Below are 25,993 nucleotides of genomic sequence, written 5' to 3' on the forward strand. Positions count from 1 at the left end.
ATAATCGGGCGCGTTTAGTAGCAGCAAAAAATGACAGTGTTTTTGCTTCTTAATATCTTGTGGGATTACTTTTATACTTGATCACTTCATTTAACTTTTGGTCATTGACTCCACAAGTTCTTTTTGTAATTTTTGGACTTATTTTACGCCACTCTTTTTGAACCACTGCTTTCAGTCGCTGCCTCTCAGATATGCTTTGTTTTCTAAATTTCGATTCTAACTCCTGCCAAATAGGTTCAATAGGATTAAGATCTGGCGATCCGAAATTCTTCTTTTTGCTTTCTCCACACTTGTCCATCTGAGCCGAAAGATGTTAAATTTGCTTTCATTAGTAAACAACAGTTTTTTTTTCCAGTAGTCCGGTGTCTTTTGTTTCAGCGATTTTGAGAAGGCGAGTCAAAGTTTATGTTTTTTTTTTTTTTTTTTTTTTATTTTTTTTATTTTATTGACGTAAAATTGTCTTCTTGCTACTCGCCCATGATACCTTGCAGATCGCATTAATTTTCTTTCAGTTTCTGGATTTACACCTATTCCATATAATTCACGAAGTTCCGCAACAAATTTAGGAGCAATCGGTATATATATATTTAATATTCCTCAGAATAAAGCGTTTCATTACATCAGATAACTTAAATGGTCTTCCAGATCTTCTTTTGTTTTGAATATGATTATGTTTCTTATTACGCTTAATAAAATCAAAAACAGTAGAATTACTTAAATTAAGTAAATAGATAATTTTTCTAATAGATTTACCTTTCTTTTGAAGCAAATCAATAACTAATCTGCAGGTTTCTGACGACGTTCCCTTTTGCGATCGAGCCATTGCAAGAAAACATTAAAATAACGAATATTTTCTAAAAAGAAAATTCGAATTATAAAATCAAACGATTTTTAGATTTTGCCTAGCTTTTTTATCCACACTAACTCCAAAAAATTTCGTTTTTAATTTATTGCACGAGATTTTAAATAGAAATTATGAAAATGACCGATTAATTTTTTTTTTCATTTCGGCCTGAAACTTTATTTTTAAAATTTACTATTTACTTTTTTTTCAAATTTGTTTTGTTTAGAAAGAGAGTTAAAAAGATATGTATTCAAAGTGAAATATTTTTTATTATTTTATTTCAAAGCTTTTCTCCTATTACTTAAAAAGTAAAAACATTATAGTGGCCGATCATTTTTGTGAGACATTGTATGACTATGCCCATGTCTTTCAGAAATAAAAATAAGTCATTAACTAACTAAATTTTCTTGTGAATAGAAAATGAAGTTGATTTAGTAGACACCTTACAATATTAAATTTTAATAACATTGTGCTTCATAATGATACTGTTTTAATTAATCCCAATCAAAATTTAAATGCAAATGTTTGTTTGCTTTAAATTAAAAACGTCTTTCTCTATTGAAATCTGAAAAGAAAATAAATTTAAAGAATCGTTATTACTTACAAGTGAAAAGTCTCGTTGTATTTTGGTGACCAGTTGTTGTTCTTGGATTTTGTAGCGTGTTTCCTTCGTTTATCACTCAGGTGTGGACCTATAAGGTTAACTTCCACAAATGGGCGGAACATACTGGTGCTTGGCCACTTTAGATCATTGGCTGCTACCACTAGAAATGAAACATAATCATTGGTTACATATAACTTAAATCTAGTAAGTATTTCCTTCACACTTCTCTTTTTTTGGGGGGAGGGAATTACAAAATAATAATAATATTAAAAACACTTGTAATTTGATTCCTTAAATTCAACTATGGCATTGCGCAATGTGCGAGATATTTTATAGAAAGATATCCTTACAGAAATTCACTGGAAAAAGTGTATAAACGATGTTATCCTTTCACGTGATCTGATTTTAATACGATTATATCTATTTAAGCCATTTTTTTTAAATGAGCTAAAAATAAGACTATAGAAGTAATCCATAATGTATCTTAGCAGCATCTAAGGGATGTTTTACATGAACCTGGAAATTATTTCTCCCGACGTGTCACGATAGATAATAGGCATTCTGAATATTATAAAAGTGAAGTGCATTAGAACAAAAATTAAGAAATGAAGCCTTTATTTGTATTTTTCAGCACGTTTCCATTATGTGTAGATAGAAATTTCTATCACGTATTATTAACATTTAAAAACGCATAAGGACTTGATAAACACTAGACTCTAGATAAATGCATTATATAGGTGCATAGAATATTTACTATAATAATAAGAAACAGCTTCAATTCAATGAAACAATAAAGTAATTACCTGAAGTTAAGTAGGAATTAGTTTCTACACGGTTCTAGGAAAAAAAGCCCACAGGAAAAAAGCCTACAGGAATAATGCTCACAGGTATAAATGCTCATAGGAAAAAAAGCCCACACAGAAACACGCCCACATAGAAAATACTCAGATGGAAAAATGCTCACTTAGAAATATGCTCACACGGAAAAAAGCTCATATAGATATATACTCACATAGAAATAAGCCCACTGATAAATAAATACGTAGAAATATCCTTACATTAATCAATTAATAATTAATCGATTTGAACATTATACACCTATTTAAATTTTTTAATCAAAAATTATTTGATCATTTGAAAAAATTGTTGGGCGAATGCTCATATTAATCTTTTCAGAGGCGGTATATAAAAGAATAAAAACTATAGTAAACTTTTGCATCTACTGTAATGTTTTATACCACTGGCCCCTGTACGACATTTTTTCCCCCTTTGTAACTGCCAATAGTTTATTTTTTTTTTATTTACTCTATTTTTGCATACATTTGATGAGAAATTGACGTTTGAATGTAGTTATTTAAGTCTGGAGCCAAAAATGTTCTAGAAGACCACAGTTTCTAATCATAGTGTGCAATCATTATGAAGCAGCCTTCGAAAAATCTCCTAAAACAACAATTATTATGAAAACTTTCATAAGGTACTAAATTCATTATTTACTTGTAGCCATCCCAGTATGTGGTTTTTGTTTGGCGGACTGAAAAAAGACTTAGCCTGTCAACGTTTATTACTAGCTATAGTAAATACAGGGCGTACTGAATTTAAAAAAAAGAAAATATGAAAGCTTACATTTGGTAATCGCGAATCGTGCAAGAAACTATGATGAAATGGTGATAAAATCATATATTTACATGTATTAACTAATATTCAGTAAGTTTGTGGAGACATTAGGTATTTTGGAAGCAGGAGATGTGAAAAATAAGCAAAGCCTTCGTCGGGAATCGAACCACGGACCTCTGGAATACGCATCCAGCGTGCAGACCACCCCACCACAAAGTCATGCTAGGAAGACGGGAGAAATATCTTATATATACTCCCTCCTTTTAAAGGGCGACTGGGGTTTTTAAGGGACCCAGTCGCCAAATCCTGGATGTGGAGATTCATCATCCACCACCCTTTTAGTTCGGGCGCCACTATAAAGACATGTATTCTGGAAGCAGAAGATGTGAAAAATGAGCAAAGCCTTCGCCGGAAATCGAACCACGGACCTCTAGAATACGCGCCCAGCGTGCAGACCACCACACCACGAAGGCATGCTAAGAAGGCGGGCGGGAGAAATGCCTTATAAGTTTATGCGAAATATATATTTATGATTTATATATAACGGGGTATTTTACGTAATTTAAATAAAATAGTTATTTCTATTTGCTTATTCTTCTAAATTTTTATATTATAAAATGTGTAACTTATACTTACTATTATATTTTTTTTCTCTTTTTCCTAATTGAAAACGGCCCATTTGCTAATCTTATATAGCAACTAAATCTACACATAAGTTATATCTATGTGAGCTTTGAGCTTTTTTCCGTGTGAGCATATTTCTAAGTGAGCATTTTTCCATGTGAGCGTTTTTCTATGAGGGCATATTTCTGTGCGGGCTTTCTTCCGGTGAACATTTATATCTGTAAGCATTTCTGGTCACCTTTCTACACTGATGGCAGTATTCGGAGACAAGTATTTCCATAAACACAATGTTAAAAGAGAAGGGGTCGCATCGGTTATTTAATTTTCAGGAAAAAAGTAAAGAAAATAGGTATTCTTAAATACCAAATTTGGCCAGAAAACTTTTCAACTTTCTTTCGTGGGCATACGTGTTTTTTTTCCTCCTCTCGTTCTTACATTTGCAGAAGAAGAAGGTTCTGTTTGACCTTCGAAACCATGACATTGCACATTTATTTACATTATGTCTATGTTTCTTTATGTTACATTCTGTCAACATTTATTTCATTCGCCATGCTCTTTTGTAGTACATATATTTTAACGAAAACTTTAATAAGAACAGAAGTAAAGCCTATGATAATTGCATGCGGTACAAACGCATTATGCGGCATTAACAAATATAAGTAATTTATCATTTAGTAAAAATAAAATAAAGTTATATTATTAACAGGGTATTTTAGCTTTAGTGCGTGGATGAACCACGCACTTAAAGTCTACACTGACAAGGATCTTTCCAACTGTTTAGTTAGTTGCTCATGCTATATGAGAAATATTTATTTATTATTTATTTATTATTTATTTATTATTTATTCTATTACTGGAAGTTGTTATTCGCTGTTTTTCCAAACTAGATATTTTCATTCTCTCTTAGATTTAACTTTTTGGTAAATTTTGAAATGACAGTATTTTTTTCAGGATTATGATGTCAGATTCCTTAGTTTTTTTAAGAAGGTTTAGGCTCCGAAATTTCAGAAGATCGTCAAGTGTGAATCCCCAGTTACAGAAATTTAGGAGTTAGATAATATATTCTCCCCCGAATTAAAAACAAAATGCTTCTCATGATTATAGTTTCATCAAATAAAAGGAAATCTACCTAAATTGCACAAAATGCTATTTTTCTATACCTCATGATTGCGAGTGAAAAGCTACTATTCCAACTATCACACAATACACAAACCAAACTTTTCTTGCCCGTAATTTTTGTCGAAATGATTCTTATGCATTTATTGAAGCCCCTATGTAAAAAAAGAAAATACGGATAACTAAGGAAAAAAAAACATCCAAATATTACACTCCTTTTGCCTTAAAATTTGTATACTTTAAAATAAATTAAGAAATCTTTGGCTAAGAACATGGTGAAATTTAGAAAGTTATAAACAGTTAAGTACAATATCCGAAATTAAAACAACAAAATTTTAATAATTTTTGTACGCTGAATACGAATAAAACAATAAAAAGCATTCACTAGGTAAAGTTTTGAAACTATATGAAAGCAATGCGTATTCAATGATTACCCACAGAATACGATAAGTTTATCTGCCTTAAAGATTTCAGTTTTATGATAATTTATTTCTTATATCCTGTAATGTCATATATCCTTTTTATTTATTCTTCTTATTCTTTAATTTATGTTTATGAATCCTTTATTATTTTATTAATTAATTTTCTACTATATTCTTATCTATTCTTTAATTCTGTGGAGAAATAGTTTTCACGGCATGTTGAAATATTAATTAGTTGTGAAGATCTTAGTCAATATGATAAATTTTTGAGATAAAGAATATAGCTCCAAAAATTGCTTGAAATTTGTGTACCGAAATTTTACTTACAAAGTTTACTTCGGTTACAAAAGTTACTTTAGTTAGGTTACAAGGTATAATTAAACTTTCAATTTCTTTGTTACTTCCCTTTCAAGCATAAGATACATCATAGCAATCAACAATTTTCCATATTTTCAATGCTAAGCAATCGATTAGCATTGAAAATATAGAAAATACTGTTCAATGTGTTTTGGTAAGAAGCTGTGATGGACAAAATGCCAAGATAAAACAAATTTGTTGCTCCAAAAATACACGATTTTCCAATCTTTGGAATGGCTTCTCTATCGTATTCTGATAGCCACATCATCCACGCAATCTTATATTGCAGTACCAGTTAATCACTAAGCTCGTGTACGGCCACAGGCTAACGCGTGCACATGACAAGCGCAGAAGACAAACTGTGAAGGATTCCCTCTTCGATGACACAAACTGATATTTTCCGGGATACGATTTCCTTATATTAAATACATTTAATTTGGGCACACTGCATAATAAAACAAGACCTCGAATTTCTCCACACTGGCAAAGTAAAACCTTCCATATGAACTTACCTTTGACTGTAATCTTGTGCTCTCCCGTGCCAGGATGTGTGAATAAATCAACCTGTATAGAGACTTCACCCACACTACCTTCCTCTGCAGTCGGAGCATCTAAGAACAAAGAATTGATTTAGGTATAATGAAATCAGTCTTTAATATAATTAATTAAAAAACTAATTATGAAATTTTAGAAGTTTATTTATAATTCTTTATCTGCTTGTTCTTTAGGACTGAAGACAGTTGAAAACAAAATTATTAGATCTTTAGCAATAATGTGCACTTTATTTGCACACATATGGACAGCAGGATGATAAGTAAAAATGAACGTTACAAATGGAATTTTTAATTCAACACAGTTTTGCAACTTTAAGGCAATGGAGAGTAGAAGTTCACTAGGAGTCTGTTCAAATTGTTTTCTAGTTCTGCTTACAGCGATACTCAACTCGTGTTTGTATCTCATACCTAAATACATGAACGCACAGAAAATCATAGATGGAAGAACAGAACTTTGATCGTAGATCGCGTACATCACTAGCAACAATATAAACATTTTGAACAATATCGTCCAAATTTCAACCGAGATATCCAATAAGATGGTATCTGACGGTCCCGTTCCTTGCTTTTGCCACCAAATAAGTGTTAACGTTTGATGAATAGGTATACCTTCATCGTTTACTGTGAAAATATTGAGAGTATTTTACCTCAAAACAAAATTATTATTCATTTACACGAATAACTGTCTACATAGTTAAAAGCGCTCGGAAAATTTGTAATTTTATTTATGGATTCAAGGATACCGGTTATGCAAAGCCTTTGTCATCATACCGAATAAATGTTTACCTGTAAGCGTTTACTAATGGGAAACATGAAACATTTAAGAGATGAATCGTAACCCTACATCTATATACCCAACTGAAAATCTAAAGCAAAACTCCCAAGTTCAATTGAAAAATTATTATTAAGTTGTAATTTTCCCTTGCATGTTTAGAATTCGAAATGCAGATATTAAAAGAATTGCATTTTATATTTGGCTTCAGTTCCACGATGGAAGCATTATTTCTAAGTATATCGGTTAAAATTTATTGTTCCGTTGACTTACCTTGCTTGGTCTGTGTGGTGACGAAAGTCTTGATAAGTGTATCTGTAGTCTGTGTATATAGGGACAAGGCGTACCGTAAGGACTGTAATTCCGCACTCTTGTCAAGGAAGGCTTTCTTCAGGCCATTGCCGTTTGCATGGAAATATTGTTTAATTGTGTCCAGGGCCACGTCCAGCACGGCACACTGTTTTGGCGTCAAGTTTTTCTCCACCTGCTGAAACAAGTATCACTCAAAGATATTGCTCATTTTTAAAGGGAAATATTTCTTACGTTAAAAGTTTAATTTTTTAAATTGCAGTTGCTTATTTTAGCAAAATTTTGGAGATTTAACAGAGTGAATTTCAAGAAGGAAATATGAGAAACAGTGAATGTTTGACAATCACTAATGAAATATCAAAAGATATATTTAAAATGCTTTATATTCTGCAGTAGAAAATAGTTCCGTATTGAGACTTCAATAGATTGTGGCTACTGTAGTCAGAGCTACAACTAACCCCCTGAGACTTTATATAAGAGTAATCCCGAGATATTCACTAATTAATAAGTCACCATGTTAGTCTCTTTCAGATCTCGATTACTTTCCCTTTGAATATCAGAAAGAACTAGCGATAATGTGTGAAGAAGAAAATAGTACACTTCTGTACACTTATAAAAAATACAATCAAAAAAATTTCAAAAGAAAAGGGACTGGAATGCATTTAAAATATCTCATCAATAATGCACTGAATGATGATATGAAGCATTTTAAAAGCATATAATGAAGCATTTAAAAATATGTCACCTTCCATACTAAAACAAGTATCTACACATTAAGTGTTCATTGTCTGAAATATCATTGAAATTGGCTAATAAAAGATTGCCTATTTCAAATCTACTCTGAATTTTAGCTCATCCTGCATAAGGTCTGTTTTTCTCATCAACAAAGCAAGATTTAGAGAAATTAACAAAATTAAGTAATTCTTCAAACTATTAATCAAAGTTTACGGCTAAAGAGTTTTTGACTGAAAAAAATTATCATTTCAGTTTAAATTTTATATCTCATCATCGGATTCATTAAAGCAATGCTTCAAACCTGCGATGCTCTTTTACTTTTAAACTAAAAAATGCTAACAGTTAGTCTAACATTTTACAAAATTATGGTGTACGTATTAGTATAAACAGCAAAGAAGAAAGAAGTATGATGCATACATTTAAGAATGAAAATAGTTCTGCTTCCTTGTTATACAAATGGCAACCTTAATAGATCCTTGAACAATATCATGATAACATAAAGTATGGAATATTGTTATTTTATTATTAATTTTTATAAAATATATACAGCCTAATACACAAAGTTTTCACTTTGATGCCAAGTGTGACTAATTTTTATCTAAAACAATGTCTAAGCGTTTGGAGCATTGCATGGACATATATAGTGCCGGATTTATGAAATGGGTGATATATTTCACTTGAACATTTGGAAGGGTTCTTCACCTTACCATACACAGTATACTCGCTGACATGCACGATCCCTTATATCCACTTCTGGAATGCAAGTTTCTTAATTACCACAATTAATCTATTGCTGCCATTCATAATGACATAAAGTGTGCTAATTTAAAATTACGAAATGTTTAATTTGAGAACCAAATATATATATATCAAAGGAATTTGATCATGGCGCATCTTCCTCAAGGAGAAATCATTCTAGGCATTTCTTTAAAAATACAATAAAAAGATAAAATAAAATACGTAGTGATTATAGCTCAAATCATAGACTAACATTGAAAAAAAAAAAAAAAGCTTAAAAATTATGGGAAAAGGCTTTTAGACACTTCAAGAATTATCTGTCTAAATGTAAAAGGAAGAAGTAATATTAGAATTAAAATTATTAATTCAAGATGACATATTTTGAAGACTATAAAAGACTTCAAGAAAATTTAGTTTGTGAATTGAAGAATTTAATTTTGAAGTTCATGTGCTTCTCTTTCATATATTATTTCATATCTTATTACAAAACGGAAATAATAGGCAAAAAAATAATGTTTTCTTCTTTTGAAAGTACGTACAAATAGAAAATGTTCTCAAATCACAATATGAATTGTTTTCAGGAAACAATACAAGATATGTGCAATATTTTAGCAAAAGAAATATAAAAAAATATTCATATATGCTAACTTAGAGATCAGAAATGATTTTATTAAAATAGAGAAAGAAAAGAAAATTGAATAAAATATTTTATTTCCTCGTTGAGTTTGAAGGGAATTATATTCAGTTCCAAAATATCTACAAACCGTACCATAACTCCTAAGGCTGAAGGCAATTTTGTGGTTGCAGTGACGTGGTTCCGTAAAAGACGACCCATATCTTCTATTTTGGCATTGGGAAGGTTAGGTAGTATCACCTAAAGCACAGAGGTTGGCAATAAACAAACACAAGCACAAATATTGCTGTAATTTGCTATATAATAATAAATAAATACAGTAGAATCTAATAACAGAACTATTATTAGACTATGAAAGTAAGTTGATATTTCATTAACAGATACTTAACTAAATATTTTTTCGATAAAGTACCGTTTAAAATTTTTTAAATTAAGAATTACAGAATAAATAAAAAATATATTTACATTTTTCTCAGATATGGGTGGTAAAACCACAATTTTTTCCATAGTAGTTATGACAATCTTCCATAGTTCCTGCAGAAAATAAATTTGTCTTAAGATTATAAATATAAAAGTTGTTAAAATGAGCGCATCTGAAAAGAAATTCGTAATTTTTACTTGTTTTTAAAATTTTCGAGAATTAAGAAAACTTATACATTATTTTACGCTAGTATCCTGCAGAAAGATATCTATTTACATCTGAAGAAAAATCTGATGTGTACACCACATGACTTCCTTGTACGGAATATTAAATTATATGCATTTTTTCTTGCATTTCATTTAAACTTATTGGATTGAATTAAATCTACTTCGCCGACAGCGCATAAACCACAATAGAATAAATGCATTCTTTAAAATTCACTCTAGTATTTGTTTACCATAGCGACACTCTGGCGCTAGATTCACTTAACAGTATTAATAATTATATAACAGTTAACTTATATGATAATTATATAACGGAAACTAAGTTAATTCTTATGTAATCCAATAATTATACAACAGTTAACTTATATATTTCGTTCATATTATAATTCATAATGCACAAAATTTATATCATTTAAAGAATAGAATTATCTAATCGTTGCCACATGTTCTGTTCAAATACTGTAATAAAGCTAGAATGATGTATAAAAGAAATTAAGCAAACAAAACAAAAAAGAAACAGTTTTTCACAGAGGATTGAGTATTTCTCATTTAATTAATTCAGATCTCACTTCGCAGAAGGCAAAAATACATAAAAACTCAAAATATCTATATTAAAAATTACGAAGTAAATCTTATTTCCTCGAAAAAATTCCAGAAAGAATTAAGCATGATTTAATTGGAAATAATAAATGAATGCGTTATCTTTGTTGTTGCGAAGCTAAGTTTCTCTAGATTGGCAACAAATCCACTAGTCTCCTGTTTCAAATGTAAACATCAATGGCCGCCATAAAAAAAAGGCTTAGCGGCACTTAGACAACTTTAAAATTGTTGATAATTATAAAAATATTGCGTACAGATTTACTAAAGGCATAAAAACCTTAACCGGAAGATAAAAACAACATAACACAATCATTTTTAAAGCAAAAAATGTACAATTTATAAACATATAAGAGTAAAGAAACAGATCACTGAGCCGGGTAACAGAGTGGATATATATATAAGTATATTTATATACGTTTGGTGGGGGCCGATTGCAACCAAAATACGAGGTGCACATCTACATGTTATAGCAGTCCTATATACAAAATTTCAACTTTCTGAGGCTACTCGTTTTTGATTTACGCGAGATACGTACGTACGTACTCACGTACGTACATACGTTCGTACAGACGCCACGAAAAATTCTCTTCAGAATTCATTTTAAAGCAGTTTTATAATTTTTTTGAAGGAAAAGAGTATTTTATTCTGTCCTTACGTACAGATATCACTCAAAAACATCGTTAAATTGCATTCGATAGCGGTCGAAATGGATATTTTCGTTCGAAATATGCTGCCTGAAACTTTTCGCGATTACAATACTTCCTTTTTACTTCGTACAAGGAAGTAAAAATGCATCATGCGAATTGATAAATATTGATTAAATGGACATTTTAAATATGTCTTGAGCATAATAATTGAGAAATACAGAGCAATCATCGCGGATCAAAAGGAAATGCATCTATAACATATTGTTACGTATGTGCGGGTTCACAGTTGGATTGAATGCACAGAGAACTGATGATAGCTTAACGAAATTTATTTTCCCAAATGAAACATTTTACAGTTCAGGAATTTTTCACAAAAGGACTTGTGCAGCTCTTAGTATGATTCTCTCAGTATGACAGAGCATAATCAGTGGTGTATGATAGAGCACAATAAGTCGCATCACTTCAAGCTACTAAGAACATTGAAAACAAAACAATATAAAAAGCTTCAAATGCGTTAAGGTCTCACAGTCGTCTCTCAATACTCTGAATTAAACTCTGAACTAAACTGAGAACTGATGCTCCCTCTTGTCTCACACAGTTTCCTCCCGTGCGCCGAGAAATTTCCAGTACCTTGGATTTTTAGTAATTGATGGAAGGCATACATAGTTACAGTTACATACAGCCGAATATAGCTACAGTTCCATACAGTTCGAACCAGGTATACAGAGACTGGACCAAAACGTTGCCAAATGGTCGGCAAGGTTGACGTTTTCTCGCCAAATTTAGCGACAAAAATTAGTCGCCAAAATAATCAGGAGCTTGGCGCTATCTCGCCAGTTTAGCAAGACAGCCAGTTACCTCGAAGCTAAATGGACTTGCCCCTGCAAACTTTTTTTCGGGCGGAGCTTCTCTTTCTTGAGACCTTTCCTGTTACACTGCGTAAGAGATATTACAGTTAACATATAATTTCACTAAAATTATTTACATATATACAAAATTAATGACAACATGTGTACACATCCTTTTGCTCTGTTAGTTCTGACGCATTTCCGGTTAAGTTACTAACAAATGAGGAAAAAATTGGGATTCAAGACATCAAGATTTTGAGATTTTAGGAAATTATGTTTATTACATATAATTTATTCTGTTTTAAAATCTCTCTTAGAAAATCACACAGAACGATACACAGAAGTTCATTAGATTGAAAAGCTGGATTCACGTTAATTCACTAATTATCACATTAAAGAATTCGACGCTTCCTTGTTTGAAGATTCTTGAGAGAAATTAGCTCGAAAATGTACTTAAAGGTTCGTGCAAGATGCATTCAGTAAAGCTAATACAGATTGCAGAGTTTAAACATTTTAGTTCGATTTAAGTAGTAATTAAATTCTTTTCACTATGAATCGCAAAGAGTAAATTATTTTTACAGGTTTTTTCCCCTTTTTTCTGCTTAATATTTTTAATTAAAATATAATTTAAAATTCAAAGACTTTCGTGACTTATTTATTTGCACCATACGGCCTCAGAACGAATTAAGTTATTTTAACAATTTATGTCTTCAATACCAATTTTGGTTTCTTGGTATATTCATGACCATGTTCCAGTGTCAGATATTGCTCGTATTACCCAACATAAAAGACTTCCATACATATTTCAAAGATTTAAAAAGTTTAAAAATATTTGTTTTCGCACTATATCATTTCATTTTATTTTTTTATATCTGTTATTTATATCTGTACTCTCCTTTTTTCCTAATTTAAGCCAAGTGCCTTTTTCGATACTAATCTGTCGGAGTTGGGTTACTAATGCGCAATTTAATTTGTTTATCCTCGTCAAAATTCTTCTTTATATTAATTCCTGAATTCTACATTGGTTATACTAGATGCAGGCTCATTTTCGTTTACATCTCTCTAGCTATCAATCCCCTGACGAAGATATTCCGGGAAATGTAAAAACCTTTTGTTCCATTAAAAAAAAATTAAATTTTTCTTATTCGAATTTTTTTTAAAATTTTGATGCGATTGTTCGCCTTATTTTAATCTAATTCCAGTTTTTTTTTTTCAGAATGTTCTGGGCATTTTCAGCCCAAAAGGGTCTATTAGTCTCGAAATAGGATTTTATTTTTCACTTTAAAACGGCCTATCACTTTTCAGTTGTTGCCGTCAAATATTTTCGCCCTTTATTATTTTTTAAAAAGTTAAATAATAAAGAATCTGCACGTGCGTATGTATGTTCCTCACACTGTGGAAAAACGACAGTACAAGAGCCATCAAATTTTGAATATCGTAGACCTTGAACCCGAACACATGCACTTGGAAGCATGAATTTAGAGTTATTTTTATTTCATATTTAAAAAAAAATTCGTGAATTTTTGATTAACAAATTCAACGATTTGAAAGCTAGCAGTGGCAACACTGCTATAAACAAAACCTTTTTATCTCCATTGCGTTAAGGTTTTTTACGCTCTGCTGAGCTCGCAGTCTACCGGTCTGCTGTTACAATCAGTCCTGCTAACTCTTTTTATTTTTTTGCTTTTTAGGTTTATTATTAAGCATTATTTCCTTCGCACATACGCCATATAAAATTCAACAGCAAAATTACAAAAATTTTAAAAGCAACATGGGAGTATACGTTTAGAATTCCTGATGCAGTATCAAGTATTACCACATATTTTTCAGTTTTCTTTCATTTTTTTTTTCCGTTCATCATACTAATAGTCAATTTTGTTACTAAGATGGCTTTACAAAACCTTTTTCCGTCTTTTTATAACCAGCATTTTGTGTATTTACTTTTTCTATTCACTGTAGAGATATTAGGACTTTTTGGGAAGCCGGAGAGATGAAAAATATGCAATCGCCTTCGTCGGGAATCGAACCGCGTACCTCTGGAATACCGGCCCAGTGTGCCCACTGCACCACGCAGCACGCTAGAAAGGCGGGAGAAATACCTTATATCACTATCACGTTCTTGGCGCTTACGCCACAGAAAATTCGATTCACAGGAAAATCCCAAAATATTTAAAAACAGCATATCTTTAGAATTTCTGTAGGAGGTTAGAATAAATGGAGTAAGCCTTTACCGTATGTTTCGTGCAATGAGAATGAAGCCATCTCCCATCAATGGGGTTTTCTTTATATTCGAATTAGTGTTGTCTGTATGTTACCTAAACATATTGAAAGTTTATAATCTCCAAATTTTAATGCTTAACATAACTGATTTTCTTTTTAGTTTACAGAAAAATCCCAAGGATTGCAAACAACGCTTTCAAATATTGATTTAGAAGTCAAACAACAAAAGTCAGCATTATACACTCTTAGAGGGGGGGGGAAACGACGCACCGAGAAGATATAAAGCAAATTGGACACAAATTGATATGCATACAGGTTTCGACGAAAAATGCAAAATTTTCCATTTTGGCTGCTAATGAATGAACGGTTTTTGCTACAGCGCATATGATCTGCGCAACTGGCAGGATATTTAAGAAGAGAAATTACGATTCCAGGTCATAAATTCTTCACGAATTTCATTCCGTGTACTCTGGTAGACAGTAAATATGCCTCGCATACAGGTGCGCGAACGATATGCGCAAATGTCAGAATTTCAGAGAGGTCGTGTAGTTGGCCGCAAAGAAGCCGGTTGGTCTTATCGGCAAATAGCTCGACATTTGAGCAGGAGCGATGCCACTATTAGCCGATGTTGGCAGGAATGGGTGAACCATGACCGCACACAGCGTCATGAAGGAAGCAGTAGGCCTAGAGAAACGACAGAACGTGAAGACCGAGCAATCGTCAGAGCACCACTCACAGCCCCAGATGCATCATTATCATCGATTGTACGTGCAACTAGTGCTTCAGTGACTGCAAGGACCATTCATAGACGGCTCACAGAAAGGGGGCTCAGGTCACGGCGACCCTTGCGCCGACTATCATTGACCTCTGTACAACGTCAAGCCCGTCTGCAGTGGTGTCCAGCTCATTCGCACTGGAATGTCACTGATTTGAGTAGAATAGTCTTCAGTGATGAGTCCCGCTTTGAACTGAGCCCCGATGACCAGCGATGGGGAGTCTGGAGACAGCGGTGTGATACCAAGCTGACTGTCTTCCCGCAGACAGGCCGACAACCAGCAGTGATGGTCTGGGGTGCCATTTCATTTCATAGTAGGACGCCTTTGGTTGTCATCCGTCGCAAACTTACAGCATAGCGGTACATCAACGTTGGGGCACAGCGTTGTGTTGCCCTTCATGTCACGCCACCCTGGGCCCGCCCCCACACTGCACATGTTTCTACTGCTTGCCGGACATTACCTTGACCAGCAAGGTCGCCGGATCTCTCTACTATTGAGCACGTTTGGAGCATTATGGGCAGTGCCCTCCAACCAGCTCGGGATGTTGACGATCTAACGCGCCAGTTGGACAGAATTTGGTACGATATCCCTCAGGAGGACATCCGCAACCTCTATCAATCGATGCCGAATAACCGAATATAATCAAGCCGAATAACTGCTTGCATAAGGGCCAGAGGTGGACAAACGTGTTACTGACTTTTTCACTTTGTGAAGCTCTATCCTTTCAATAAATCATCCAGTTTTCTCAAACTGTAATCATTTGTTTTTCTGTACATGTCACTTCTACCGATTTTCGTCTCATTCGGATAACTCATTCTTGGTGCGACGTTTTTTTGTCTAAGAGTGTATTTTCAAATTTTCACAGGATTAGTTTCGATGGTTCGGTAAAATTTGAAAATATAATGCTGATTTTTGTTGTTTGACTTCTAAATTAACTCTTTCAAGTTGAATAGAATCTAGGTACAAGAAAATGTGTAAATGGTAACTATACAACAAATGTAAAGAATAGTCAAAGTAAAGAATAGTCAAAAATGGCGTTTTATTTAAATTATGGCTAAAGACCCTTTTCTGAGCCTATGGACGTCAATATTTGCTCTCAAAGTCAAGGTAATTTTATGTAACAATATGTTTCGAAGCCTTATACTTACGGAATTATGGCGGCCACGAGAAGTCGTGACGTTTGTCTTCATTTTTATGAAATCATGTTTACTCCATCTATTCCAACTTCCTTGGAATTTCCGATAGGCAGTCTCGCGCGCTGGAGATAAAAGTGCTTTTATTCTGTACAGTGTTGCCACTGCGTGCTTTGAAATCGTTGAGTTTATTAACCAAAAATCCCTTAAAGTTTTCCAAATATGAAATAGATAGTAAAAACAAATTTGAAATACAAAATTCGGGCTTCCAGGAGGCCATGTGCTGCTGGAGAACTACGTTATTCAAAATTTGATGGCTCTAGCTACCGTTATTTTTTCAGTGGGAAAAACATGCATACAATCATGCATGCAGATCCTTCATTATTTAATTTTTTTAAATATACTTCAGAGCGATAATAATTGGCGGCAACAATTTGAAAAGTAATATTCCGTTCATTGTGATTCAACGCAAAATGCCGTTTCGAGACTAATATCCGTTTTGGCCTAAAAAATGTATAACGTCATTCTATAAAAATATTAAAAATTTTTATTTAGATATATCATGGACTCAGCACTCTTTTATTATTTAAATCAATCTGATTCAAAAGTAAGAAAGGAATATTCTTAAGAACTACATTTATTGCTTTCAAATAACTTAGTTTATTAATATACAATAGACAGAGATTGAGTTTGAAAGATAAATGTCTTATATTTTGACAACAGATGAAAAATGAAATGGCGCATTTATAATTATTAGATGCAGATTTCTATTTCAAGAGTAATAGCCACTTTTGGGCTAATGATCCTCGCGAAGATACATGTACTAACAGAAGAAAGCAAAACTACGAAGCATAACAATAACTAAAATACCATTTGATATTATAAAGTACATGAAATAAACTTGAGAAATAGTTCGTGTTTTTGATTGTTAAAGTCTTCATATGAATATCAGAAGAAGAAGGTTGTTTTACACGAGCTATAGATGCATAGCAGACTAAAAAAAAAAAAAAAAAAAGTCCACGAAATAATAAATATAGTTAGACTAGGAATGAGGGCTATTCACAATGAAAACAAATTTATGCATAATCCTAATATTAATGCACTATCTTTCAATTTTTTTACATCAAAAGATAACTTTTGAAATGTTGTGTTAAACAGTTTGCTATACATACCTTTAACAAACGTTTAAGTACTGTGCGTTCGCAAACTTGATAGAACATGGAAAGCTTTCCATCGAGTATATCCATGAGTGGATGTAGTACATGATCAGCTTCAGCCATGACTTCATTCCGTTGAGAAACTTGATTCATGGAAACTTGGCCTGTTCCTTTCACGGCAGATAATAATGCACTCAGTTCTTGCATACTTTCCCTTATTGTTCCTTCCAAACTAAGTAAAGAATGATACGTTGTTGAGAAACAAAGAAACTAGATAAAAGTCAAACTTTAGAAAGTGGGGATTGCAGTGATTATTAAAACTATTCAAAAAATCTATGTAAAGTTTTTTAACATTTTACTAACGGATTAATTTTTATATGGATGAAATGTTTCTGTGGCATTTCTAAATCCAGTCACTCCAAAATACGCAGATTAGAAGACAATATATTTTACTGATAGTTCTGTGAAGAAGACATCGGGTTACGCGATAGTTAATACGTTACGAGTTTTGTACCAGCACTGTGAGCCTTAAGTAGGAGGCAACTTTGCATCGGTAAAAATGCATTTTAATGCAACTCCTTAAATATAAAATTTTCAGTTAATTTTAGAATTCCATTTCTACTGTGATTTTAGTTAGATTTGAGATTTGTCATTGGTAGGCGCAATGAATATTTGTTTGTATTAAAAGTTTTAGTACAAACAAATTTTCTGTTTATTATTTTAATTTATTCTCTAACTGTAAGTCAAAATAATACCCCAATAATATTTTAGATACTCTTGCTTATAATCTGCGCTACTTTTGACGCTTGTTTAAATTTAGGTTTAGGTAGAAGCTGAGCCTAAACAGTTTAAGTCTATCGAGACAAATTAAAGAAGACTTTAATTTAAAGATTAGATCTCATTTTTAAACTAAAACTTTAATGCATAAAATTTACGTGAAAATTCGTATTAAAATTTTAAAGTAATTCTTGTCTTAAAATTTATAAAAAAATGGAAAGTCAAATGAAATGTAATTGAAGGGCATTTCACCTGCAACTAAGCGCAGATTTGAAATACACACATCTAAGAGAAAAATACTTAAATAAAATTAATTAATAACAATTAAATTATTTTTATGTTTCCACATGTTTTATCGAAACATGTATAGCGTAGGTATTATCGAAACTATAAAAACTGTCATGAAACCAGAAATTACATTTCTATGAGCTATAGGTTTTAGTAGACATTACGTGGAAACATTTATCTAAAGCAAAGGACATCAGAAAAGTAAATCTAAAATTTCATATTATATAGATACACACATTTTAATACATAGTATATGTTGGTATTAAGAAGAAACACGCAAGTTTCTTTTGCTAATTTATTACCTCTTTGCAAAGACAACGCTTAGGTCATCCAGTACAGTGTTCAGCTGCTGTTGTAATTCGTTGAGGATACTCGCAGCTTCTTCATCAAGCTGAAATGTATTTTAGTCTTTCAATACTTGTTTTAATCTTAAAGTTTTAATGTGTAGTAAGTAAATAAAGAAGATATACATAACGATGCATTTAAAAAAGTACATACCTTCTCACCGCCCATAGATTCGAACATTTTTTCCAACTGAACCCGCAGTTGTTGAATATTGTTCATCAATATACAAGCCTGAAAATGAAATGGTATATAAATCAGTATAATGATCTTTCAGTGACATCTTCTAAATAACAGAAAATGAAGCATAAAATTACGTGCTCCCGTCAGATTCTGTTGATTTGAGAAGACAATTTGAATCTTACTGGTGTACTAATAATTTGCATTTAAGTTTTTAATAAATCAATGTCATGACTGCCGATGAGTTTCAACAGGCGACACAACCTGAGAGCAATTTATATAAATATTGACCCTAATTTCATTTTACGCCATCAAATATTCCTTCTTTGTCTCTTTCCACTAACAACGTAATAGCTCTCAATCTGCTGACGCAACAGTAAAGCTCTGGCGCCTTGGCTTGCTATCAACTATCAACTAACTCTCAAACACACAACAGAATTTTTGAAAGGCGTAGATATTAAATGCTATTCTCGAAGAAGACATGATGATCATAAGCTTTCAAATTTTGCCCAGGATTCAGTCCAAGGACACTGGTGTGGCAGCTGTCTGCACTAACTAGTTTCTTGAAAGGATGTCTCATTTCCTTGCACGACACAAAAAATTATAAAAGACACGCGAGGAAAAAAGAAATGTAAACTGATTCAGATTTTAACGTGGCACCAGGAAGTTTGTAGAGGATTTTATCGTTTCCTCTGAGCTTGCAGTTTATTAATTTCCTCTTGAACTCTTTCCTGCTAACACAACCTTTTTTTTAAGTCATTTTTAACATTAATATTAAACATGGCTTTCTTCGGACTTAACGCCGCGTAAAATTACAGTACCTTCAGTAAGATGACTTACAAAACTCTTTGTCTTTTTAGCTTTATATTTATTAAACTTACATTCTTCGTACATACGCGCATAAAATTCAGCAACAAAATTGCAAAACATTTACAAACAGCGTATCTTAAGAATTTCTGATAAAATGTTAAATGTTGCCGCACTTTTTTTATATTCGCTTTATTATTTTTTATAAACATGGCGATAACATATAGTGGCAACATCCCTTTATTTGTAAAATGGTACAGAGAAAAAAGTTAAGATCGAAACTAATGGCTAAAAGAAAGATCAGAAGACGGAAAGGAGTTGCAGAATCAAAGCTATGAAGGGAAAATGGTCTAAGTAAAAAATTTCCTATTAAAAAGAAATTTCCTTTTCTGTTCCATCAGCTGGATTTGCTGTTTACACAATCTGAAAACTTTTTAACATAAGTAGAACTGACCGAGAAAATCTGAGGTAAAATTTCTAAATTCAGAAACCCATATGTTAAAAAAAGTGATAAAAAGTGCCATACGATAGTTATTTTGATTGTCTTACTGTATAGCTAAATAAGTATAGAGTTCAGAACTTAAATTATGCTGGGGCCAAACGCAGCCCTAATTAAAAAGGCTCCAACACTTTTTTTATGTAACTGCACCACTATTTCAGCAGCAAATTCTTTTGATTTCGAAAATTATACTTCATCTTCACAGGTAGCTGTGAAGTTTGGGCAATTGTGAACAAATGCATTACCACTTTTGCGATTCCAACGAAAACAGTAAGCTTGAAAAAAGAGAGAGAGAGTGAAATTTCGTGTAAAACTAAGCGAATCTGCCACCGAGATGCTGAACATAATACAAGCAATTTATGCATCTCATAGGTGCTTGCCACGTTTCGAGAAGTGGACTTCCAAAATACATATCAGAAGTGGAAAGAAGGCTGAGAATGCTGTATTGTTGCGTTAGGGAACTGTTGTGTGTGAACTTGTGAAGGTGACAGTATTTACATGTGGATTAATAAAGTAGTTTTCTTTCAACAGGGCTAGTCTCTAAAATGTTTGATACCTTCTCGTGTTTTTGTATTTTTTAATTAATTATTTTAAGGTTAAATTAAATAATATGTATAGCTGAATTTGAGAAAGAAAAGTATCAAAAATACAACAGTTTCTCAAATATTATCCTGCAACAGCTATGCATTTCTGTGAAACATTTTTTGCAACTGTTCAATACATTTCTGAAATACTTTGTTGGTTACATTTCCACTTCGAAACTGCTTTGACAGCACCTTCATAAAACAATGTTGCATCTTCTAAAGCATCTTTATGGTACGGCCTTTATCAAATTATATGATCACGACTCAGGAAGATTCTCCCAAACATGCAAAAGTATACTCATCAGCCTAAACATGAATGCACGATTAAATGATTTATGTATTATGAAACAGAGTGAATAGATGTTATCTGCAGTGGAAGGATATTTTTATTACTATTTTATGTCCCATCCGTATATTAAATTTAATCATAAAATAAGACACGAAAGAGTTACGTTTTACTAGAAGAACAACGGTGAAAGCTACGAAGGAGTTGTTCTAACATGTTAAGTAATCTAAGGTAACTAAGGCACGTATATTTTCTTATTGAATTGGTGAAAGAGTATTGGCAAAATCATAATAAGGATTGTACAAAACATTGTCAGATAGTACCATTATACAGACAAGATTCTTCCAGAAGATCTGCGAAAACAGCTTCGGCATGGGATGCTGTGGCAAAGAATGCTTTGGCAGAGGCTATGGTATGTGATGTCGATAAAGACTTTCAGAAATATTTTATGACTAATTACAATAACACAGCACCAATTTCAAATCTTCTGAAACCACTCTGAATTACAAACATTTTAAGAAACTAACAAACATTACTAAAATGCATTTGTCATTGTCAAGCATGATTTTCACGTGTTACTTCTCTTTCCATTCATGTACAATTTCATGTATTTTCTGCTCACCTTGGGCTCCTCAGATTTACTCATACAAACATTACAAATTTTATTTTGTTTCAGTGAATACAAGCATATGGTTACAGGCTATATGCAAATCGAAATAAAACAGCCACACACCAGAATAGACCTCTTCCAAATGTAACCATTTTGACATTAATTTCCTAAATAATACGATATTTTATGCAAAAGAGATACGTACAACATTAATATGAAAAAGATAAAACGCAGGATACGAATATACAGTTTAGAGCTTTCAAATTACCGTTTCTATTCTTCGAATTACATTTCATTAGATCATTATATGTGTTTATAAATTTAATTTATGTTTTGATGTAAGATGTGAGCGTAAATTTGAAATATGATATAGATTGCCCTAGATTATTTGATTTAAAATCTCTAAAGAAACATAATAAGAATAACTTTTGTTAAAATCTATTTAGGAAGCCCGTTTTGCAGTTTAGAGGAACAATTCAAGGAAATTCTTTAATTTAAGTGTATTAGTAAAAAATTAATGTATTAAAATAAAACTTCACTCAACAGTCAAAAGTCACAAATATAATCACGAATAATAATTTCAAAATTAATTAACACAAATACTTACGGTTTTCTCCTGGCTGATGAAGTTTGGAAATTCTTTCTTTACTATATCAGCATAAGCTGTTAGCACCTTAACAATCGTCTAAAAAGGAAATAATTCAAATGTTAGAGCGTCCGCAGAAGAGGTTACTCAAAACAGGACTATGCTTCTTTAGAGAGCATAGAATTACATTGAAGATCCTTTTTAAAAACAAAAAATAACAGAAAATAATAACAAATATGGCAAAGATTTAAATAAAATGCAAAGATTATGGGCGGTTGTAGGTTATACTCTGTTACTTCAAAATAAGTACTTCAAGGTTATTTTTTATTACTTTACTTGTCTTGGAACAATGGATGTGATAGCTGCAGCAGACGATTTGAGTCGCCTAATTTTTTCCCTCCACTCCATTTCCGTTTAAACGTGTTTCATATCACGAAAAGCGTGATAATGAAGGTTCAATTGAACTGTAATTCCAAATGAGGTGGAGAAAATAAGTTCTATGCTATGATACGGGTTACGACTGCAGATGGGAAGATCTAGCAATGGTATTGAAGTGCCTATTTAAAGTAACAGATTCTAGTACATTATAGGTGGAGTCGTTCCTGAAAATAATATTTCACATTCTGCATGAATTTGAGGATATTTTTTAAATCCTAGATTTATGATTAGCAAAAGACGCATTTCTCGTTTTTAAAAATATACTTCTACAAACTAATTCGTATACAGAGGTTTTTGACAAAGTGCTAAACATTTTTTAGAACTTTCAGAAACTTGTCTCCTACGGAATAAATATGCATTGCAACACGTGCTGGAACTGACCTTCTGACAGGATGTGTATTGATATAATTAACATATCTACTCACTATATTGGAATTTCGAGCCCCAATCGTCTTACAAGAATTGTACTAAACATTAGACCTAAGAGACATCTTTGCTTTTCCAAGTTACAGTATATATTTATAAGAACAAAGCAAGACTAAATGCTTTAAAACTTTTGTTCGTAAATGGAAACGTACGTACACCAAAAGTAGTAAAATGCTTTTCCAAAATTCAAAAGGTGAGAAGGAAATTCTGAGCTTCTCCCGAAGATTTATCAGTCTGATTCAACTGCTTCTAATGGATCATTCCATCTGTTTTTGGCATCCTTTACGGTCTTATACAATTACATAGTTAAAACAAGTTTCAATTTAATTTATTTAAAGTTTGGGTTGAAGACAAAGACAAACAGAAGCAATGCACATTCTGCCTTTCAATAATTAAACAGGCAAACAGGATACATTGCAACAAATTGAAATATCTTTGCAATAACAAGGCAAGCACAAAAGTCTATAGAAACTTCAAGATAACTCTAACTTAATTTAAACGTTCGGCCATAAATGCCAGTTAAATATAACCACAAAAAAATTTAAATCATCAATTTTTTTTTAAATTTCTCCCGAGGAAATCCCTACCCAGTCAGTCCTTTCATTTCGAGTAATTAGATCATGCGGCGATCAGCAAATGTGAGATAATCAATAGACAAAATACTTATTGCACTAAAATTCACCTCAAGTCAGTTAATCAGTCTTAACTAGCGCTTGTTCTACGAGTTTTCTCCTTTGACATTTACATAACTTATCTTTTTTAATTGATGTATAACAAAGAAGACTGGTTAGGAAAGACAGCATAAAAACAAAATCTAGCCGGAAAAGTAAAAATGCGCAATCGTATGTCTTATTCTTATTGCTCTTCGCCATTATATTCTGTAGATCTCTAGGCCCAAGATGATTCTTAAAAAATGGCAAGATAATTAAGAATATCTATTATCAGGTTATCAGAATGTTCCCCAAAATTAAAAATACAGGAAAAAGTACTCAAAATAATGGGGAAGTTATCAGTCAAAAAAGAAACAAGCCAGAAATGAAACAAATAGACTCTGATCCATTAGCGAAAATACTTCCATTTTCTGTTAATTAGTTATAACTACTTAACTAATACTTCAGAACTTACCTTTGCAAATCGTTTCATGTATCTTTTGACAAGTTCTGGATCTGGACATTCTAGTTTACTAATAACATCGAAGCACTGTGTCAATTGAGTGAATACGTCTACTACAGAATTAGAGAACAGAGAATGTTCTGAGCTTTGGAGAAACTGCAAAGGAGAAAGACACTTTTATTAAATGCATCATAAATATCTCTCTGTTTAAAGCTGGCTGTATTAAGTATCATATAACGGTAATTACGAATTAATTGTGGCTAAGCAGAATCTTGTTACAGAAAGTTTAATCAAAATATTTTCACTAGTACCTACAAAATTAATCATTTCCAGTTTTTATATAATAAATTTCTTTTCATGGTTCAACAGAGGTATTTCATCGCCATAAAGGTAAATATCGTGCGAAGTCATATTACATTCTTATGGAACTGTGAAGTTTATGTTTATTTTGCGAACATGCTACGTCCGCAAAATGGCATGCAAATATATGTCTATCATGGATTACGTCAATTATAATGATCACAACAAGAGTGCGAGTGACCAAAAATATTAGAAAACTCCTCAGAATCTCTCTCTAATCGATCAAAATAATTACAGTATTAAAAATTATGAATAGTTTATATTAGACTACAGCTTGAATAATAATTCTAAATGTCTAGATCCCACTTTTCATAAATATAACGTAGAAAATTACATTAGAGTTGTCAAAATTTCTTCACATCTTTGCAATAAACAACAGCTAGAATATGTCTAAAGATAATCAGAACTCAGATTACTCAGCGTGGGTAGTTGAAAGATAAACCAGCGCTTCTTCCTCGACGACAGTAAAAATCCATTAATCAACTGCTTTGTTATTACGTATTGTTTGTTTCATTGTCAAAAGTAGATATTATGATATAATTAAGCACGCTTGGGAAATCATCCAACCACAGTTGTTCGCAGATTAGTTTGGAAGATAGTTTGAACAGATAAATAATTCTAACACTTCTCTCATTGAGGATTTTTAATTCAACTGTCCTAATGGTTAGGAAACGAATAAAAAGGTTTATAATTCAAATATCGTAATAATATAACAGGGAAGAAAGATATTTTGGAACAATAAATAGTTATAATACCTTCTTGTATCTTTGATCACTAAAACAATTTATAATTAAAATTGCTTGGTTTAATTTAACTGCTTGGTATTTGGTATTTTTAATAGATTTCCAATATATTATTCGATTTATCTCACTTGTCTGGCAGTAACATTAGATTAAAGTTCACGAATTTTATCATGGAGAGGAGCGTAGAATTGCGTCTTTGGTATGGGCCTTGAACACCGTATAAGTGAAAACACGACTTTAACTATTTCGTCCCAATTTTGATGGAGAAATCCTCTTAGTAGACGTGTCCAAGGTTTTCCACCTCTCTTCCCTTATCATCAAGCCACTCGAGAAAACTTTCGGATCGCCAAGTATTTTAAGGCCCTACGCCGCTTGGACATATATTTACATATATTCATTTTTCGGAATTCTACACATATTCCTTTTCCGGAATTCGAACCTGTGCCCAATGTTACGGCAGCCACAAATTCTAATCATTATACCGATGATATGCAGTTTAAATATCGTAATAATTAGGAAAAGAATGACCAGAATTTATAATTCAAATATCATAACAATTAGGAATAAACAACTTTAACATTTTATAGCTACAGACATGCAATTTA

The 25,993-nt window shown here is 32.3% G+C and overlaps 1 protein-coding gene across 4 annotated transcripts in view; it reads right to left on the reverse strand.

Moving 5' to 3' along the window:
- The window catches only part of unc-13 (protein unc13 homolog), a 293,041-nt gene that overhangs the window by 2,983 nt on the left and 264,065 nt on the right, over positions 1–25,993 (reverse strand). For all 4 annotated transcript variants that reach the window (XM_035360008.2, XM_085820232.1, XM_035360007.2 and 1 more), the window contains 10 exons: positions 24,298–24,441; positions 22,330–22,407; positions 18,913–18,990; positions 18,717–18,805; positions 17,365–17,581; positions 9,789–9,857; positions 9,459–9,563; positions 7,181–7,391; positions 6,094–6,192; positions 1,449–1,608 (listed from right to left, as the gene is read on the reverse strand). In XM_035360008.2, coding sequence (XP_035215899.1) covers positions 1,449–1,608; positions 6,094–6,192; positions 7,181–7,391; positions 9,459–9,563; positions 9,789–9,857; positions 17,365–17,581; positions 18,717–18,805; positions 18,913–18,990; positions 22,330–22,407; positions 24,298–24,441 — 1,250 coding nt within the window. The remainder of the gene's footprint in view (positions 1–1,448; positions 1,609–6,093; positions 6,193–7,180; positions 7,392–9,458; positions 9,564–9,788; positions 9,858–17,364; positions 17,582–18,716; positions 18,806–18,912; positions 18,991–22,329; positions 22,408–24,297; positions 24,442–25,993) is intronic.

The sequence above is a fragment of the Stegodyphus dumicola genome, chromosome 7 (assembly GCF_044657685.1).
Source record: "Stegodyphus dumicola isolate Sdum_Otavi_A_Nest chromosome 7, ASM4465768v1".
Classification (NCBI taxonomy): domain Eukaryota; kingdom Metazoa; phylum Arthropoda; class Arachnida; order Araneae; family Eresidae; genus Stegodyphus; species Stegodyphus dumicola.